The following is a 22027-nucleotide window of genomic DNA, read 5'->3' as shown; positions in this document are numbered from 1 at the left end:
TAAAAGTCTTTATCTTGTCAAAAAAAAAAAAAAAAACTAAAACTAAAAGTCTTTACTATATGTGAATGCTAGTAATTAAATACATTGCACAAATACGAGAAATCAAAATAAACAAAGTCGTGTAAGACGACGAAATTATAAAAACAAAGGAAAGAAAACTAAATAAATGTGAAAATCACTTATTTTGCTAGAAGAGAAAGAAAAACGATTCGGATGGATGATTTTGGGTCAGAATTGTGACCAAGAAGAAGAAAAAATGTGACGACTAGGATTTAAGAAAGAAGAAAGAGAGAGAACTATTTGTGCGAAAGGAACATATATTGATCATTTGAGCGCTTAAGATCTTTAACATATTTCATTTCCCGCAAGTAGCTAGGTTTACTCATACACTGACAGAAGATAAATTATCTTCTGATCAATCAGTTCAGTGAAGTTAATTTTATAGACATTCTCTAACCTTTTTCCCTTGAATACTATGGATTTGTTATCTTTGTTGATTACTATGCAGTTGGTCTTTTCAAAGATCACATCATAACCATTATCACAAAATTGACTGATACTTAAAAGGTTATGCTCAAGGCCATCTACCACACATTATTAATTGAGATAGAGGAGTTACCAATAGTTCATGTACCAATGATCTTGCCAGACTGGTTGCCTCCAAACTTCACATTTCCTCCTTCTTTCATTGTGAGGGTGAGGAACATAGACTTCTCTCCTGTCATATGCCTTGAGCAACCGCTGTCTAGGTACCATGATTTTGATTTTCCTTTGCTGTTAGACATATCTCATTTTCATCTTCAGAGTCCGAGTCAGGTTCTGCTTCTGAAGTCACAGTAGCCACTAACCCCATAGCTACATTTGCTTCATCTTCAACTTCTTCCTTTTCAGACCGAGATTCACTATCTAAATCTTTACAGGTTGCCATTAAACTCTTCTTAATCTGCTTTCTGAATTTCCTTGAGTTGAAACTTGACTTCTTTGACTTATCCTTTGATTTCTCCTTCTGAAGATTAGGGTAATCAGCAATGAAATGTCCATGCTTCTTACAGTTGAAGCATCCTTTCTGATCTTCTTTCTTGGAGCTCTTGTAACCACCTCTCTTACTCAGAAACTTCATGTTCTTCATTGCCAGATACTCAAGCTTGTTGGAAAGCATAGCCATCTTCTTAGTAGGATCTTCATCAGAGTCTCCATCAGGTGACTCTTCTTCAGAATCGATAACTTTAAGAGCTTTTGATGACTTCCCTTTAGATGGTAGAGCAATAGATTTACTCTTCTTAGCAGGATCATATTCATTTAGACTTATCTCATGAACCTTGAGAGAGCTGACAAGATCTTCAACACTTAAAGTGTTTAAATCTTTAGCTTCCTCAATAGTAGTAACCTTAGGTCTCCATCTAGCAGGCAAGCTTCTTAGTATCTTGCTAACATGATCAGAAGCAACATAACTCTTATTCAGTATTTGTAATCCAGAGACTAGGGTTTGAAACCTTGAGTACATTTCCTCAATAGTTTCATCATCCTTCATCTTGAACAACTCATACTGATGAACAAGCATAAGAGCTTTTGCTTCTCTGACTTTCTTTCTGCCTTCAGAGTTTGCACAAAGAGAAGCAAACATTGCCTTAGCAGTGGATTTGTCACTCATCTTCATATACTCTGCTTTAGGTATAGCAGTGACAAGTGCTCCTCTGATACTATGATGCTTCTTGTAGAGTTTCTTCTGAGCAGGAGTATGTTTCTTTCTATCAATAGCAACTCCTTCTTCATCAAGGACCAAGTCACCAACACCATCTTCAAGTATATCCCATAGTTCTTCATCTAAACCAATGACATAGCTATAGAAGTTGGTTTTCCACCAAGAGAATTCTTCTGGATCTCCATCGAACTTAGGAACTTTTCCAGAGTCAGATTTCTTGTTGTCACCATAATCATATGGAACAACATTGTTGTTCCCAGATCCAAAACCAGAGTCTTCACCAGACATGTTTTTCTCAGATCTTTTTCTGTTACACTGTTAAGTGTTAAGACAGTAGACCAATGCTCTAGATACCAATTGAAGGTGAGAAAAACACAAGAAGGTGGGGTTGAATTGTGTTAGCTTTTTCTTCGTTTTCTCTTAAGCTGAAAACATTGATCAGAAACAGATTGAGTTATACTTCTGAAGTGATGTTCAGGACTAACTTGCAGCGAATAAAAACAGAGAGAGAGAGAAAGAAGAAAGACACAAAGCAATTATACAGGTTCCTTCCACAAACCGGAAGTAGTCCTGTCCCCCTTGTACTTCCAAGTACAGTTCACTAAAATGTAATATCTGATTACAACTACTCACTGCTAAACTTAGCAAGAGACTTCAAACTGCTCAAGCACAACTACAAGAGACTTCCTATGCTCTTGAACACAATCAAGAGACTTCTAATGCTCAAGCACAACTGCAAGAGACTTCTAATCAAACAAAATTAAAAAGAAAAATGTTTGAGGTTGAACACTTGATATACAATCAGTGGTGTTCACAATACAAATCAGATACAGACTCTTAAGACTCTAGAATTTCAAAGATATGAACTTTGAAAAAGAAATTCTAAGTAAACTTTTGAATGCAGAACAATTTCAGCAGAGTTTTGGCACTTGTAATTTGTTGTTGAGTCCTTGCTAATCTCTAAGTCTTCACTTCTTTATATAGAGGTGTGAAAGAGACGTTGTGAATTGCCAGCACATCAAGATAGAGTCGTTTGAAGCTTTGATCAATCACCAATGATCTATTGCCTGATATGGTTATTGTCTTATAAAGGATCAATTTCAAATCCATTCCAATTATGAAGGAACATCGTTGCAGGCAGGGCTGTTTTTCTTGTCTTATAGCAGAGACAAAAACAGAGTAGTGGAGGTAGTGGTTGTACACTTCGTACAATTGTACTTTGTCAACGCTCTTCAAAGAACAAGCATCCAATGCCTTCAAATCCTTTCAAAATAGTCGTTGCTTTACTCTTCTGGTCTTCTACAATGCTTAGACGAAATTTAATCCATTGAACAGTCTTTCAAGCTTTAAGTCTTGCATCTCCTGATGAACTTCAGCTTCTGGTGATCTTCAGCTTCTGATGAGATGCTTCTGACGAACTTGCATCTAATGACGTCATCACTTCAGGAGCACTATACTTCAAAAGCACTTCTCTTTAGAAGCTTCAAGCTTCCTTTTTGTTGATTCCTTAGCTCTCCTTTGTTCTTCCAGAACCTATTTAAGATATCAAATTTTTGTCTATAGTCCGGTACACTTGAAAAAATATTAGCATATTTGATTGACAAATTTTAATACCTTGTTATCATCAAAACTCTCAAAGGGTAATGTTAAACACATTTTGTTCCAACAGCGGCAGCCAGGAGTCGGCGGTTCATTTCATTTTGCGTTGTGACATCTTCAGTAGCCTATGGCACCTCATTTATAAGTGGGTTGGTATGTCTTTCATAACCCCTGATACGGTAGCTGAACATTTTCATCATTTTGGTCGATTGGCGGGCTTACCGCGGTATGTTCACTCTTACCTCCAAGTGATTTGGCACACTACTGTTTGGGTCATTTGGAAGGAACGAAACAACAGGATTTTTAAGCACAAAGCTCAGGATTTGATCAAGTTATTAGATTATGTCAAGTTTATGTTTTTTTCTTGGTTAAAAGCTAAGCTGCTCACTTTTGCTTTCAGTTATAATGATTGGTGGCGGAATCCATTATTATGTATGGGTGTTAGGGAGTAGTTGTTCATTTGTTTTTTTTATCCGGTGTGCTTATGGCAACATACTCTTAACATTGTATTCCTTTTGGGTGGTTCTTTCTAGCACACCTTGTGCGAGTTGAATCACTCTTGTTAAGTTATATTTCATTTTGGCTTCTTCAAAAAAAATTATGGACTACTACATTTTTCACTTTATTAACCTCTTATAAATTGTTTTATACGTATTAAAAAAAATTGTAGTGAATGTAATATGCTAATTTTGTGTATGAATGTTTCTATATTACGCTTTTATACACAGATATTAATTTTTGAGGTCAAACAATTATTTCACTTCAGTCGCGACAAAGCTAATATATGATTCTCAATTTTATTAAGGGAGATTCATTTAATTATGTGATGGGAATGATTGAATGGTGTAGGTTACCCACCAAACATGCCTAAAAACCACACAGAGTCAAGATAGTTCCAATCAGAGCCTTTGCATTGTTTAGTCTTATTTTCTTGGCTTCTTCTAAATGTTCGTGTACAATTGCCTAACCTAAACCAAAAGTCTTTACTATATATGTGAATGCTAACGATTAAACACACTACACAAAGACGAGAAATTAAAATAAATAAAGTTGTGTTAGACGACAAAATCACAAAAACAAAAGAAAGAAAACTGAATATATGTGAAATTCACTTATTTTGTTAAAAAAGAAAAGAAAAAAAATTCGATAGAGTGATTTTGGGTCAAAATTGACGCTAAATCACACTTTTTGTAGACCAAAAATAAGAAAAGTTGTGACGGCTATGGTTTTTGAAAGAAGAAAGAGAGAGAACTATTCGTGTGAAAGAAACATATATTGATCCTTTGAAGCGTAAGATATTTAACATATTTCATTTCCCGCAAGTAGCTAGGTTTACTCATACACCGACTTGTATAACTTAAATGTACACTAAGACTCACATGACATCACAACACGTAATTTTTTTTCCCTTTTATTTGTTATATAAATTTTGACGAGTTATACCCTCTAAGAATTCACTATAGTCAAAACAGATCTCAAGATTCAACTAATATTTACAAAAGTATTTACGGATCATTTATCAAAGAGATCTTGATATTTACGACAAACGTTGAATCTGCGACGTTGCAGATGAATCAACTTCTTACCAACTAAGGCAACTTTCATTAACATTGCGTACATGATTTTATTTGTCAAGGTGTTTAAGTGATTATTACACGTGTTTTTTTAATGATAAGATGATAAAATGTCTTTATCATTGCATCATTTTCAAATTTGTTGAATAACGAATTGTTCCTTTGAAATTTGAGTATGTTACAACTTAGTTGGACAACAAAATATTGAACCAACCATGATATTGCGTGTGACTTTTTTTATTGTTTACTGTCTAATCACCATGGGAGCTAATCTGGCAGCCATATATAGAAAATTGTTATATTGAGCAACACCGTTTTAAGGTCTTTTTTTAGGAATGGTCATTTTTAATATACTATGTACTATGTAGAGCAATTATATAATTAATATTTATTAAATAAAGGGTTAATTATGTTTTTGGTCCCTACAAAATTGCGACCTTGTAAGTTTAGTCCTTACTTAATTTTAATAGCATTTTTAATCCCTACAAAAAATTTCTGCACTCAATATTAGTCATTACTCAATCCAAATTTGTTTAATTTATGCTTAAACTCTTAAGTTTTTCAACAATTTTTTACAGGCGTGTTAAGAATGTTATTAAAAGGTCCTCCAAAAAAAATATCGCAAAAATTTGATTTCTACGTCCATATTTTTGTTACTTATATCTTAAACTTTTGTCGTTTTAAAAAATTCATATTTAATTTATTTCATGTTAAAAAATTATAGATTTTGGTAAATGAACCTTTCATAGTGTTCTAAACTTGTATAAAAAGAATCGTTAAAAAATTTAAGAGTTTAAGTATAATTAAACAAAATTTATTTTAGCAGGGACTAAATTTATAAGTAAATTTTTTTTTGTAGGGATTAAAAATGCTATTAAAATTAAGTAAGGACTAAACTTACAAGGTCGCAATTTTGTAGGGACCAAAAACATAATTAACCCTTGCTACAATAGACCCACCTCTTTTTATGAAGATCTATTTTAGCATCATGCACCTTTTCATTTGGACTAAAAACCCAATCTTTGTTTCTTGGAAAAAATCAAAACTAAGGGATAAAACAGTAATTTACGAGTGTAATTAATTATGGGGTGTCATCTCTTTCTCTCTCGCGTTGATTATCTCTTTCTGTCTCTGCCATTAGTTGCAGTCGTGTTCCTTTCTTCAACAAAAATAACACAAATTCCTCCATTTATATATATATATATATATATATATATAGATAGATAAAAAACAGCTAGACACCTTAGCACAAGAAGTGCTAAAATGTCTAGACACAACAAGAGTCAACAATCCTGTACAAAGCCAAAAGGCAGAAAACAAAAGAAAAAGAAACAACAATCTAGAGTATTGAATTTAAGCAAGCTAAAGGACACTGCCGCTACAACTGATAGTCAAAATCAAAATTAGCGTATTTTGATTTCAACCACCAGAATGACTGAAGCTTCACCCTCTCGCTTGACGCAAGCAAGTTGACCTCTTTCTGTTGGAAGATTTTATTATTCCGAGCTTTCCAAATAGTCCACACAACTGAGAGCCAAATAATATGCATGAACTCGGTCACTTTCTTTGAAAAACCCTACAGACCCCTGAACTAATGCCAATGATCAAACAAATACCCATGTAAAGCTGTTAAGAAACGAAGCCATCCCACAATAAGATGACACAAACCGCCAAAAAAACCGCACATAATAAATAAATGATCTATGTCCTCATTTGAGCCACAATTTGCGACACAACCCTGTTCAAAAATTAGGATGATTCGCCTTTGAAAAAGATTATCTCAGGTAGGGACCTGATTGAGGAACAGATGCCAAGCCAAAATCAGTACTTTTAAAGGCACTGCTTTCAGCCACAGAAAATTGTTAATAATATGTTGTTGCTGCCTATCAAAATCTGCCTCTGTTAGAAAATAATAAGCTGAGCTAAAAGTGTAACATTTATTAACATGCAATGTCTAGATCCATTTATCAACATGGTAAAGAAAAAGTAGTTAGCCGAACAACACAGTCCCCCAATAACTCCTCCTCCCACGCAAATAACCTCCTACGCCACTTCCACGCCTCCCCATTACCACCCCAACCTCTAGCAAATATATAAGCCGCTGTGTCTAATTTGTTCTCAGCCAACTCATACAAACGCACAAAAGTCATACACAATGGTTTCCCTTCAAGCCAAGGGTCAACCCAAAACAAAGTAGATGCCCCGTCCCCCACCTGCCGAGTAATGTTATCTAGCATCCATCCTGACCCACTCCATCCCTAACCTTCAAAATTGTCTGTAACTACCCCCTTCCTCTCCGTATCGGGCACATAAAACCTTATACCACAGACTCCCCTGCTCCTGTAAGATCCGCCACCACCACTTGCCCAAAGAGCAAGATTAAACTCCTTCAACCTCCTAACACCCAAACCTTCGTCTTCCTTTCTCAAACAAACAGTGTCCCATTTAATCCAAGTAATTTTCCTAACCGCCTCACACTTCACCCCCCCCCCCCCCCCCCCCCCCCCCCAAAAAAAAAAAAAATCCATTAAAAATAGATTTAAGGATAGAGATTATACCTGAGGGAGCCTTGAAGAAGGAAAGAAAGTAGACCAGGATTGAGGACAAGACAAACTTAAGCAGTATCAACCGACCTCCCATAGAGAGATTACAGCTCTTCCAACTAGACAAGCTTCTTTTGATTCGATCAACCAAAGGGTACCAAAAAACAATCTTCATCGGATCACCGCCAATAGGTAAACCCAAATACAAAAAAGGAAGTCTACCATGTTTACAATGCAACATTGAAGCCGCCTCATGCAACCAGGAATCAAGGATCTTAACCCCATATAACATACTTTTATGAAAGTTAACTTTTAAACCATAGACAGATTCAAACAAAACCAACATTGCCTTTAAGATTCTAATATTTGCCCAACTCTTAACCCCCATCAAGAGAGTGTCATCTGCGAATTGTAAATTGGAAATGGACACATCACCATGCGCCCCAACCTCGTAACCTACGAACATACCGTGCTCGACAACTGATTTCATCATAACATGTAACCCTTCGGCGGCAATAAAAAAAGAAAGGGGGAAAGAGAGTCACCCTGTCGAAGGCCCCTTTCCAACTTTTTGCCTTTTTTTAAAACCAGATTTTTATAATATCAGACTTTTAGTTTGTTTTATTTGTTTCTTATGCTTTGCAAAATAGTCTAAATAACCATAGACAAACACAGGAGAAACACATATGAATATATCCCTGATATGTTTAACGTGAAGGTTAATGTGGAGCGAATTAAGCAGAACGGAAAAAAACGCGTATCCATCTCTGCAAATTAAACATTATTATTAACTGGTAAAAAGAATGGAGTGTTTATTTTTCTAGTCAAATTTATTTATATTTATTTTATTGCATTTAGTTATAAATATTTTTGGCATATATCATAATCAAATGGTTTTGGTAAATAAGATATGTAACATCCTAGAGTTCAATATCCAAGATATTATATTCCTTCCTTCAAAAAAAAAAAATATCCAAAATATTATATAAATTTTTTTACGCAAAATCAAAACCTCTCAAGAATTTGCTTGCTCTCTTAGGGTTAGAGTTTCCGCCACCATGCCCTTGTGAGTGTTGAATTTGTAATTAAAAACTCTTAGTTTGATTTAGGGTTAGTTACCTTGCTACCTAAGTAACTACTTTACCTTGTTTTTAGAAAGAAAGTTATACAATTAGCATTTACTTGTAATGCAAGCTATAGCTGGAACATGTTGTATATATACTTGGTTCCTTATTCAATAAAGCTAATGCATTCAGTTTTGATTCTCCAATCTCTTTCTCTCTTTTTCATTCTCTAAAACTGTTTCTTATCCTTCAATCACACAAAACACATAAATCGTAGATCAATTTGTTCACCAAGAAATTGGTATTCAGAGCCTAATCATTTTTTGAGCCAAGAAGAAGAGAGTTAACCATGAATTCCAATGGAAACATCTCTGCGCATTTACCAGTTCTTGATGGGGAGAATTGGGACAAATGGGTGAAACAGATGAAGGTGATCTTGATGGGAAGAATTGCAATCATTGAGAAGACAGTATGAATTGCTGAAGATGAAGAAAGAAGAGAAGATAGAGGAATATTTCTCATCAATTCAAACAATAACTAATCAGATGAAGCTATGTGGTGAGACTCGTTCTGATAAAGTAATCATGGAGAAAATTCTCATAACTCTACCATCTCAAATTCTTTGTAAGATTTGAAGGTGGGGAATATTCTTAAAACAGAAGGAGGTGGTGAATATACTTCTAGAGATTTTGAATCTTACTGCACAAGTCAGGGTATAATTCATGAAGTGACAGATCCTTACACTCCTCAACACAATGGTCTTGTTGAAAGGAGGAATAAGAGTTTGCTTGATATGGCTAGGAGTATGCTGAAAGAGAAAAAGCTACCTCATGAATTTTGGGGTAAAGCAGTGAATACTGCAGCTTACACTTAAATAGATGTCCCACTAAGAAATTAAATAATTAAGTGCTTGAAGAGGTTTGGTCAGGTAGAAAACCATATGTCAGTCATTTGAAGGTGTTTGGCTCAATATGCTATAAGCATGTCCCTGATGCAAGAAGAAAGAAGTTGGATGACAAGATTGAAGCTATGATCTTAGTTGGTTATCATAATAGTAGAGCATAAAGATTGCTTGATCCACAATCTAAGAAAATTGTTATCAGTAGGGATGTGAAAGTCTTAGAAGATGAATATTGGGATTGGAGTGCAAACAAGTGCAGTGTCTCTGAGAAACAGGTTATCATTGAAGATAATAGAGAATCTGATGATCTCACCATAAATCAAGTTGCTAATGAAGAAGAAATCTTAGATGAAGAGCCAACCACTATAGCCAGACCACAAAGAAATAGACAAATTCCAAGAGGATCATAAGATTGCCAGGTAATTGGGGATGATGAACTAGGTAGTGATGGTGAATTGGTGCATTTTACAATGCTAGCAGTCACTGAGCCATTATATTACATTATGTTACATAGTTGCACTATGTGATAAGGCATGGAAGGAAGTTAAGATAGATGAACTAAAATCTATTGAGAAGAAACAAACTTATGAACTGGTTAAGTTTCCAGATGGAAAGAAAGCAATAGATATAAAATGGGTTTTCAAGTTAAAATTGAATCCAGAAGGGAAGATTGCGAAGCACAAAGCAAGGCTTGTGGCTAGAGTTTTATTATAGAAGGAAGGTTTTGATTACACTGAAGTTTTCTCACCAGTTGCAAGACATGAAACTATCAGACTGGTTATAGCAGTATCAACTAGTAAAGTCTGCATTTCTGAATGGTACATTAGAAGAGACTGTGTATGTCACTCAACCACCTGGTTTCACAATCAAAGGGACAGAAGATTGAGTATTCAGATTGAACAAAACCTTATATGGTTTGAATAAGATAATAGAGTACACATACAATCAAAGGGTCTCTTATTCAGATTGAACAAAACCTTATATGGATTGAACAAAACCTTGTTCTGTTATGTTATACATGTTTTAGTCTTCCTCTTATTGCCTCAAATTGATTCTCATTCCCCTTGTTGGATAGATACACATACACTTGTTGTCAAGAGTTTTTACACTGTCAATCATCGATTATATTAGTTATTAGCAGTTTATTTGTCATCTCTATAACCTGATCATATTGCACAAAAGTGATTAGAATTAGATCCATTTTTATATAACATAACTTGTTATGAGAACTAATATTACTCAATGCAAAATATTGCTCAATGCTTACTCTAAATTGTAATGCTTATTTTTATGTTGACACATCACACGCAGTGAAAAGCAACAGGTTCGTGTGAGATCCAAGAAGGAGTCTACATCACATCATATGAATGAGGCACTTGCAGCATGGGCTAAAGTTTCTTTGGCAAGAGCTGATAGGAGTGCAGAGGCTACTTCGCGTGTAATTTCGAATTGTTCTCTTGCAAAGTCTGTGGCTGCTCTTCATGAACTAGAAGACATTTCGGATGATGCCTATGGAAAAGTTTATGAATCCGGATTGGAGGGAAGTGTATATCGCCATGTCTAATGAGAGGAAGCGTGGATGGGTACTTAGGCTCTAAGGATATAACTTGTAGTTGTTTAGGTTCTAGTGATGAGACATAATTATCTTTAGTGCTTATCATAGTATTTGTTTAGGTTCCTTAGATTTTCTTATATGCAATATTGGAGTTTTGTTAGTTATTTTGCGGATGATTGTTTTTGTTTGGTTATTTGATGTTTATGTTATCGACATTAATATGCTATAATATTTTGATGTGTTTTACATTTTTAAATTATGTATCGCTTGAACAAATTTTGACTTGTATCTAAAAAAATAATTTATTTTGCGACTAAATTCTACATTTAACTATAGTACTTGAAATTTAATTTGATCGGCAACTAAGGATAAAATTGTAAGAAAAAAATATAATTTATATAGGTTATTAAAAAATTAAAAAAAAACAAGTTTTTAAAAATTTTAATTACCAAACAGGTTTTCTAATTTTCTGTTTTCTAAAACTGTTTTTGAAAATTATGTTACCAAACGGGTTTTCTAATTTTTTCATTTCTAAAACAGTTTTGAAAAGTCACATTACCAAACAGGTTTTTTCTTTTTCTCTTCTTGAAATCACTTTTCTAAAATTGTTTTTTAAAACATATTTTTAAAACTAAAAACAAAAAGTGTTCCAAACAGGCCCCTAATCTCTGAAAAAGTTGTGAGAGAAGAGGAGATAACATAGAAACAGAGAAGGAAGAAAGAGAATGAGGTTCAAAACATGATAAAAGTAATCGTTTGATTTTAAGAACATGATAAAAGTTTGGTAAAAGGTTCAAAACTTCAAATTAAGATCACCCAGAAATTAAGAATTCAATCAACGAGCCAAAATTTCAAAACTTATTTGATTGGTGTCCCTCTTGAACTTGTTAAAAAAAGAAAAAAGAAATCAAGCTGCACTTGATTTCAAGAAACGGGAAGAAAGAAAGGAAAATGGGAAACGGAGAGAGAGAAGCAAGCTGAAGAAGAGATTCAGTGACATAGATAAGCAGCAAGGAAGCATTAACATAGAAAATTAAAAAAAAAACATTAATGATTAAACGTCAATTACAATTGTGTCCTTGAGTTTCTTCTTTTTCAAAAAAATAACATAAGGGTCTTTTAGTCTAAAGCAAAAGGTGCACCTTGCTAAAATAGACCTTCATGAAAATGAGTGGGTCTATTGTAGCAAACCCCTATATATATATATATATATATATATATATATATATATATATATATATATATATATATATATATATATATATATATATATATTCTCTAGTAACATTTTGTAATGTAATAGCATTGAAATATTATTAGAAAACCCTAGCCGTCTTGTTATTATTGAAACCCAATATTGTTAATAGAAGTTAGTGGCAATGTTTTATGTAAAGTTAAAACGTTAGACGTTTCCGTTGGATATTGAATCACCTTGACTAGACTCGCTTGTGGGGTTGTAGGTGACAGATCCAACATGAAATAGAGGATGATTAGGATATATATCATGCCTGCATGTCTTGTTGATGGTTATATGCTTATGTGAATGAGATATGTTAAATGTGCAATTTACCTTACTCCATCTATTTTATATTTTTGAAAATTATGACTTACCCTTCGTCTCTTTTTCCTATGTGGCTACTTGCGCATCATATGTTGAAGAAATAAAGTGATTGACATATACCGCCATCAAATTAGATAGTTTTTTTTCCAGAAAAATTAGATAGTTTTTGAATTTTGCATGTATTATTTTTTGAATAATGCTGAATGTCCCGAAAACAAGCTTCCCGAGATTTTCCCGACCTTTATAAAACAACCCTTGAATTGTGGTAACTGACCATTAAAATAAATGGAGCCTGTTTTTTTTTTATTGGCTAATTATCACCCTTGAATTAATAATTTTGATTGGCTGATTATCACCCCTGCCCAACATGTATTCACCCCCTTGATGAAATTTACGGTGTTTTAAACAGGTATAGACACAAAACATGGCATATTGAATGAATAGAAAATTATCGATAAAGCATATAAACATGTACCTGTCATTGTTGGATCCATTGATTGTTCTTGAACGGTTGATAGAGAAGTTGTAACTGCCCTCTTGCTGATGGAATAATGGCTGAGTGATCACTGACCTAATGGGATAGTCAGGTTATATATATCCACCAGATGAGGGTAGAGACCTCTCAACAGGCTAACGTAAAGAATGGCCCAACCCATCACGGGTCATTCACAATTAAGCCCAAATAAATATTCATTATATTTATTTAACCAAGTGCATTAACAATTAATAATAATTGATATTATATTTTATATATCAACGTAATTAAAGTTATCCATAAAATCCAACAATTCTCCCACTTGGATGACTTTAATTAATCATTAATATATAAAATTATAAAACGAATATATCAACTACTTTATATCAGCACTAGTCACAAAACAACTTAAGAATGCAAGATTTCACAATGCAGAAATTGAATCCGATAGGGAAAACAAATCATACATGTTAAATACCTACATTCCACATAACAATAATGAATATGGATTAACACAACAATAAGAAATATGTAATCCTTAATGGTCCAAGCATAAAAGATGCTACAAAAGAGATATGTTTATTAAGTGACGTCATTTCAGAAATATCTCATCAAAGTTATATCAAAATATAACAATCAGACTCCCACTAATCCAGAATATCAAAAGACTTAACTAAACCCATATGAGTCACATGCCTTTGAAAAGCTCCAACAGTTAAGCCCTTGGTTAGTGGATCTGCTAACATGTTCTCCGTAGCAAGATGTTCAATTCGAGTCTGAAATTCAAGAATTTTCTCTCTCACAAATAAATATTTAATGTCAAAATGCTTTGACCGAGAAGAGCTTTTAGTGTTTTGAGAGAAATGCACAGCAGCAGTATTATCGCAATATATCACAAGTGGCCTAGATATGCTTTCAACAACTTTGAAACGGGATATCAAATTCTTTAACCACATAGCTTGACAAGTAGCTTCATAGCAAGCGACATACTCTGCCTCCATGGTAGAGGTAGCTGTAAGAGTCTGTTTAACACTCTTCCAAGAAATGGCTCCTCCAGCCATCATAAAAATTAAGCCGGAAGTAGACTTTCGGTCGTCAGGGCAACCTGCAAAATCAGAGTCAGAATAACCAATGACCTCGAGTTGATCAGACTTCTTATAGGTCAACATATAATCTTTGGTTCCCTGCAAATATCGCAAGACCTTCTTAACGGCTTTCCAATGACCCAAACCTGGGTTGCTCAAATATCTCCCTATAGCATTAACTGCAAAAGCAATATCGGGACGAGTACAAACTTGAGCATACATTAAGCTACCAACAGCGGAAGCATATGGGACTTTTTCCATTTCAACAATTTCTTTATCATTTTGAGGACATAGAGAATTAGAGAGCTTATCACCTTTTTGAACAGGCGTAGTGCATGGGGAGCAAGAATGCATATTAAACCGCTTAAGGATTTTTTCAATATATCCTTTCTGAGACAATCCAAGAATACCACGTGACCTATCACGAAAAATCTGGATGCCTAAAACAACTGAAGCATCACCAAGGTCCTTCATATCAAAGTGGCTACTCAACATTAATCTTGTCTCATTCAAAAGGTTAATGCAACTGCTAGCAAGAAGAATATCGTCGACGTATAGCACAAGAATAATAAAATTGCTCCCACTAGTCTTTAAATAAATGCACTGATCTGAGGCGTTTTCATTAAAACCAAAAGAAGTGACAACTTGGTCAAACTTCAAATACCATTGCCTAGAAGCCTGTTTTAATCCGTAAATGGATTTCTTTAGTCTACACACTAAGTTTTCTTTTCCCGCTTCAACAAAACCTTCAGGTTGAACCATGTAAACATCTTCAACAAGATCTCCATTTAAGAAGGCAGTCTTCACGTCCATCTGGTGAAGTTCCAAATTAAAATGTGCAACCAAAGCCATAACAACTCGAAAAGCATCCTTGGTGGAGACAGGCGAGAAAGTCTCTTTATAATCAATCCCTTCTCTTTGACTGTAGCCTTTTGCTACTAATCTGGCTTTGTATCTTTCAATGTTACCATCTGGATGACGTTTGGTTTTGAAGACCCATTTGCATCCAACAGCCTTGCAACCAACTGGTAACTCTGTTAGATCCCAAACATCATTGTGAGACATAGAAGATAATTCATCATGCATGGCCTTTAACCAATCAGATGCATGAGAGCAAGAGATTGCTTCATTAAAAGTAGTAGGATCATCATCATCATGAAGATCAAACTCGTGCTCTTGAAGATATACAACAAAATCATCTGATATTGGAGACTTACGTACTCTCTGAGATCGTCTCAATGGAACTACTTCAGCTAAATCACCCGGTTCATCAACATCAATAGGCTCTGGAATATCATTATGGTTTTCAACCTGCAGTGGTGGTATAACATCTCCTTGAGTAACTGGAACCACGTTATCTATAGGAAGAGAAAAGACTGGTGTGGGAAGAAAAGAACGATCTTCTTCAAGAGTAACTGGTCGTGGCGTAGAGACCCCACTATCCAAGTTATCCTCAAAGAAAAATGCTCGGTCAGATTCAATAACTCGTGTAGAATGAGAAGGACAATAAAATCTGCAACCTCTGGAACCCACACTATAACCAATAAAGAAACCACTAATAGTCTTCAGATCAAGTTTCTTTTGTTCAGGATTATAAGGTCTAACTTCTGCTTTACAACCCCACACATGAAAATGTTTTAAACTTGGCTTCTTACCCATCAAAAGCTCATAAGGAGTTTTCAGCACAGACTTGCTAGGAACTTGATTAAGAATATAGACAGCAGTCCTTAAGGCATCTCCCCAAAGAAAATCAGGCAATGAAGAATGGCTAAGCATGCACCTTACCATGTCCATAAGAGTGCGGTTACGTCTCTCTGCAACTCCATTTTGTTGAGGAGTGCCTGGCATAGTGTATTGAGCTTCAATCCCACATTCATCTAAAAATCTAGCAAATGGTCCTGGATTTCTTCCAGTCTCGTCATATCTACCATAATATTCTCCTCCTCTGTCAGACTTCACACATTTAACCCTTTTTCCAGTTTTCAATTCGACAGCGGCTTTGAAAGATTTGAATGCACTCAAAGAACTAGACTTATCTTGCAAAAGATCTATCCACCCAAATCTAGAGAAGTCGTCTATGAAAGTGATAAAATACCTGTATCCACCCATAGCAGTAGGTGTAATGGGACCACACATGTCCGTGTGAATCAACTGCAACACATCATCACATCTATTTGCTTTCTTATTCCTAGTCTTGGCGGTGAATTTCCCTTTTAGGCAATCAACACAAGTATCAAAATCAGAGAAGTCAAGATTAGGGAGAATCCCATCCTTAATTAGTCTTTCAATACGAGGCCTAGAAATGTGTCCTAAACGTCTATGCCACAACATCGAAGAACTCTCATCCCTCCTATTACGCTTAGTCCCAACAACAGAATTAACACACATTTCATCGACATTTAGAAAATATAATCCATCACATAAAATTCCAGAACCAACAATATTGGAATTAAAACGAACATCAAGTTTTCCATTACCAAAAGCAAAAGTGTAACCACATTTATCCAATGCCGAAACAGAAATTAAATTCCTTCTCATAGAAGGTACATAAACAGCATCTTTCAAAATTAAATTGTGTCCAGAAGGTAAAAGTAAAGAAACAACTCCTATTTCTACTACGGGTACTCCAGCTCCATCTCCCACTATGACCTTTGCCTCAGCATCACTTGGTTTCCTCAGCCTTGTGAACCCCTGCAAGGAATTCACAACATGAATAGTTGCACCTGAATCTAACCACCAAGTATTGGAAGGGACATCTACAACATTAGATTCAAAGCAAGCTAGAATTAGGGGTGTACCTTGCTTCTCATTTTTCTTTTTCAAAATAAGACAATCAACCATCTTATGACCAAACTTCTTGCAATACTTGCATTCTCCTTTAAAGAAGGTTGACTTAAAAGGTTTCTTATTAGGCTCCAAGTGATGCATTGCTTTCCCCTTTTTCTTGTCATCATGATGATACTTTCCTTTGTGGTGATTTTTCTTGACATCCTTTGTGCCAGAGGTGGAAGCTGCAAGGTTAACACTATGAGATTTACTTTTCTTGAGAGAATCCTCCTCTTGAACTACTATAGCAATCATCTCATCTATAGTCCATTCAGCTTTCTGGGTATTATAAGAGGTCCTCATAACGTCAAACTGTGGAGGCAGAGATTCAAGGACCCTCCAGATCAAAGTACTTTCACCAATCTCGACCTTGAGATCCTTCAGCTTATTGTAGTAGTGCATCAGTTTCATAATATGCTCTCGCACACCGCTTGTACCATCATACTTTGTCTTGTCAAACAATGATAAATACTCACTTTTCTTGGCTTTGTCAAAGCGGGTGAACTTTTCACTTATGGACTTCAGATAATCTTTAGCATTGTCACTTTCTGGAATGCTTTGCCTAATGGACTTCTCCATGGTATAAGTTATGACCTTAAGACACACCCTATTGGAGGTTTCCCACTTTTCATAAAAGGCTTTCTGGGTATCAGTAGATGCATTGGTAAGGGTAGCAGGCTTATCAGTTCTTAAAGATAAGTCAAAGTTATTAATAACTAAGTAAAGATCCAGAGAATCTTTCCAGTCCTCATAGTTAGTCCCATTAAGAGTTTTCACAGAGCTAGGAAAAGAGACTGTCATTGAACAATAAGGAATCATCAAAAATTATACAAAAATGATTCCACAAATATGCAGTCAAAATTATCCTAGTGAAAGACTCTACATCATTATGATCTTATATCACAAAGTACAATAATAACCAAAGCTTATAGCACAAAATATTTCAATATCGATAGGATATTTGAATATAATAAGCATAAAATAAACAAGATATTGTACCACAATAATTACACTAATAATAATACATCGATAGGATGTAATTATTATTAATATAATATAGATCATAACTACTAATAAACAAAATTTACATCAATAATAATACACCGATAGGATGTAATTACTACTAACGTAAATAATTAACTTCGTTAATAAATTGAGTCTATAATCAAAAAACAAAATTCACATAGTTGGTCTCACGATAGGTGAGAATACAACTACACAAACGAACAACTTACACAAAATTCATATTAACAATAATACATCGATAGGATGTAATTACTATTACTACGAATAATAAATTGCTACCAAATAATTATCAATTATGTAATTTAATGGCCCAAAAATAGCTTAAGCAATAAAATTGATAAAATATTGGGCCAAATAAGTGACATACACATTCCCGTAAAAAAAAAAATTGACATACACATGCCAAATAAAAAAAAATAATAATAATAATAAGGTAGCCAATTCTGAGTTAGTCACATACGCGTACGTAAGCGAGTGTCCGCAAGAAAAAAAAAACAATCACGTGATAAAAAAAAAATTTGTTCCTCTTTTTTTTTTTTTTTTTTTTTTTTTTTTAAAAAGACCATCTTCCTCACCCGGATATCAGAAAACGGGTCAAAACGACCCGCGATCATACCCGGATGAAAAATATAGTTTTAGTCATCGAAATTCAATAATCTTTACAGGGTTTTAATGGCGAGACAATAGCAAACAGTTTTCCAAAATCAATTTCATGAAAACGTCGAACCAAATTACAAATAAAAATTAGGTTTTCATTAAATTTGGAAATCAATTTTTGCATCGATGAATTTGGAAATCAATCACTGACAGGGAGGGTTTATTCATAGTATAAATTAGTATTTGTGAAAAGCATGTTTTTAGAATCATATATCCAAACAAAAACAAAACAACCGTACGTTAAAAAAGGAACATAAGTTGTATGCACATGAATGGTACAAAATTGCAATCGCATGCATAACAAACAGAATCGTACAATGAAAGATAATGCAATAGTTCCATTCAAAACAATAACCATATGATGTGTCTAATTGGCTCTGATACCAATTGATGAAATTTACGGTGTTTTAAACAGGTATAGACACAAAACATGGCATATTGAATGAATAGAAAATTATCGATAAAGCATATAAACATGTACCTGTCATTGTTGGATCCATTGATTGTTCTTGAACGGTTGATAGAGAAGTTGTAACTGCCCTCTTGCTGATGGAATAATGGCTGAGTGATCACTGACCTAATGGGATAGTCAGGTTATATATATCCACCAGATGAGGGTAGAGACCTCTCAACAGGCTAACGTAAAGAATGGCCCAACCCATCACGGGTCATTCACAATTAAGCCCAAATAAATATTCATTATATTTATTTAACCAAGTGCATTAACAATTAATAATAATTGATATTATATTTTATATATCAACGTAATTAAAGTTATCCATAAAATCCAACACCCCTGACCCACATGTTTTCCACAAGACGTATGTAGTTTCGCTTATAAAACTAGAAAATACACACACTCGTGAAATTTCCCGAAACATTATTCGGGACATATAACACTGCTGTTATTTTTTAACCACTTAACCTTTAAAAAGTTGCTATTTTGATTCTCTAACAAAAAAAATAACAATTTTATCCCTTAACTTCCAAAACGTAGCAAAACTGTTGAGAAGATGCCACGAGTTCCAAAACAGAGGATCAAAATTGCAACTTTTTGTAAATATAAGGGATCAAATGAGCATATTTTCCTAAAGATAGAGGGCCAAAAGAACATATTTTACTAAAGATAAAGGGTCAAAAAACCATATTTCCATAAATATAGAGGGCAAAATTGATATTTTTTTTTGTTAGGTAGCCAAAATCACAACTTTTTAAAAGTTAAGGGGTCAAAAATGCATTTAAACCGTATATGACAAAATAGCAATTCTTTACAATATGACAAATTTCAGAATCGTTCTCTATTTATTTGAATAATATTACACACAGTGCTTTACAACAGTATAAATTCAAACATCAAGCACAATAATGAGAATAATAATCTCATAAAACAAAACAAATGAAGAAAAAAGGAGTGACATTTTCTGAATCAGAGTGCATGGAAACTGCTTAGGTTTTTTTTTTTTTTTTTTCTTTTTCCGCTATATAATTGTGAATTGATGCATCTTCCTGCTTTGCACTGTGTTCTCTTTATTTCCATTATATTCCTCAAATCCTACAAAAGTATATGCACACATAAATATATCAATATCTTTCATTAAAAAAAATGGTTTTGCCTTAAACAATATACAATCTAGCTAAAAAATTTACCACATACAATCTAGCTAAAACTGTTTATTAGGATTATTAATCCCTTGAAATTTTAAATCAAACAAAATTAATAAGAAGCATATAACTATATATTTTTTTCTTCCCTCAAAAAAAAAAAAACTATATATTTTTTTTCTAGCTAAATTCTATAATATGATCACAATCTATATTGGTTGACCTGATGGACTCACCTTCTGCATTCTCATCTTTATTGTTACAAATTGCCAATGATAATATTTTAAAAGATTGAACAATCGAATTTTTTAAACTAAAACTTTAAAAGGTATATGTAATTTCACATTTAAACCTATTTCCACAAGGTTTATAGAGCAACATTTCAAAAGGCACTACACTTTATTTAGGCGCACATACATAAATGATAAAATTTATAAAAGAAATGATGTTATTAAACTTCTATCTACTAAATTTTATTATTTATGTGTATGTTACCAAATATTTTCTATTTGAAGCTACACCCAAATAGGTATTTATCGGGTTAATATTATAAGCATTGTAACTAAATTATATAAAAGTATTTTAAATATTATGTTTTTTGTGTGTGTTGTACGCAGGAAGAAGTATACCTTGGGATACTATCATAAACCACCATTTAGTAGTGGTAAGGAGGAGGTGGTGAAGAGTAGATATAATGTGGTGGAGGTGGTGAGTAAGTAGGAGGAGGAGGAGACTTATACTTGTAAACTGGTGGAGGTGGTGAATAGACAGGAGGAGGTGGTGACTTGTACTTGTAAACTGGGGGAGGTGGTGAGTAGACGGGTGGAGGAGGGGACTTGTACTTGTACACCGGTGGAGGTGGTGAGTAGACAGGTGGAGGAGGAGACTTGTACTTGTAAACTGGTGGTGGTGAGTACACGGGTGGAGGTGGGGACTTGTACTTGTAAACTGGTGGAGGTGGTGAGTAGACGGGTGGAGGTGGGGACTTGTACTTGTAAACTGGTGGTGGTGGTGAGTAGACGGGTGGAGGTGGGGACTTGTACTTGTAAACTGGTGGAGGTGGTGAGTACACGGGTGGAGGTGGGGACTTGTACTTGTAAACTGGTGGAGGTGGTGAGTAGACAGGTGGAGGTGGTGACTTATACTTATAAACAGGTGGAGGTGGTGAGTAGACTGGTGGAGGTGGTGACTTATATTTATAAACAGGTGGAGGTGGTGAGTAGACAGGTGGGGGTGGTGATTTATACTTGTAAACTGGTGGTGGTGGGGAAGCGTATTTGTATGGCTTAGATGGTGGTGGTGGAGAGGAATAGACGTAATTGTTTGCTGAAATTTGGGATGGCAGGCTAAGAGAGATTATTGTCAATGCAATAGTAAGAGTAATGGAGGCCATTTGGAACCTCATATTTTCCTAAAGTGGGTTTTGTTGTTGCTCTTATGAAAGGTAGGAGCACCCTTTATATAGTTTTTTCTTTATCCATTTTACCTCAACTATTCATCTTGGTTGGTGTACTATGATTTGATACATTTTATAATTCAACTAGTATCCAACAGTAAAAAGAAAAATATTATCGTAAATTAAAAATCTAATAACTAGTAAAGTAATTCATTTCAAATGAATTAAGAAGTAATTACAAATAGGTCACATAGAATAATAATTTTATCAAATTAGCTTGGTAATTCAAAGTGAAGGATAATATTAATAGTAAAATTATAGTAAATAATAATTGGTGATCCACTTAATATTTTTTTAATGGCGCTTAATATCAATTATAGTGTATAATTGAATAAAAAAACCAAATTTTAATTAGATATTTAATTCGACAGTCTTTTTAAGAGAAACTAAGTTTACAAATG

The 22027-nt window shown here is 34.3% G+C and overlaps 2 protein-coding genes across 4 annotated transcripts in view; both read right to left on the bottom strand.

Annotated features, from left to right (window-relative positions):
* The window catches only part of LOC146914263 (uncharacterized), a 60923-nt gene extending 39322 nt beyond the window's left edge, over positions 1 to 21601 (bottom strand). The window contains exons 1-3 of one of the 3 annotated variants that reach the window (XR_015014070.1): positions 20800 to 21601; positions 20059 to 20120; positions 19845 to 20020 (exon numbers count right to left, since the gene is read on the bottom strand). Coding sequence is in view for 1 of the 3 variants with exons in the window: in XM_085717147.1 (XP_085573273.1) it covers positions 20826 to 21575 (750 nt within the window). In the remaining 2 variants the exon portion in view is untranslated. Of the gene's footprint in view, positions 1 to 19844; positions 20121 to 20799 lie in introns of those variants that run through there. The other 2 variants (XR_015014069.1, XM_085717147.1) reach the window with 2 other exon arrangements.
* LOC146914264 (uncharacterized) lies at positions 16902 to 17686 on the bottom strand. The gene is made up of 2 exons (XM_085721032.1): positions 17022 to 17686; positions 16902 to 16935 (listed from the first exon to the last, which is right to left on the bottom strand). The coding sequence occupies exons 1-2, from the start codon at positions 17684 to 17686 to the stop codon at positions 16902 to 16904; spliced, it is 699 nt and encodes a 232-aa protein (XP_085577158.1).
* Positions 21602 to 22027: the final 426 nt, after the last annotated feature.

The sequence above is a fragment of the Medicago sativa genome, chromosome 6 (assembly GCF_051527215.1).
Source record: "Medicago sativa cultivar Bolivia chromosome 6, Bolivia_mono, whole genome shotgun sequence".
In the NCBI taxonomy this organism is placed as follows: domain Eukaryota; kingdom Viridiplantae; phylum Streptophyta; class Magnoliopsida; order Fabales; family Fabaceae; genus Medicago; species Medicago sativa.
Note: the sequence above shows the minus strand (reverse complement) of the source record. Positions and strands in the feature narration are given on the sequence as shown.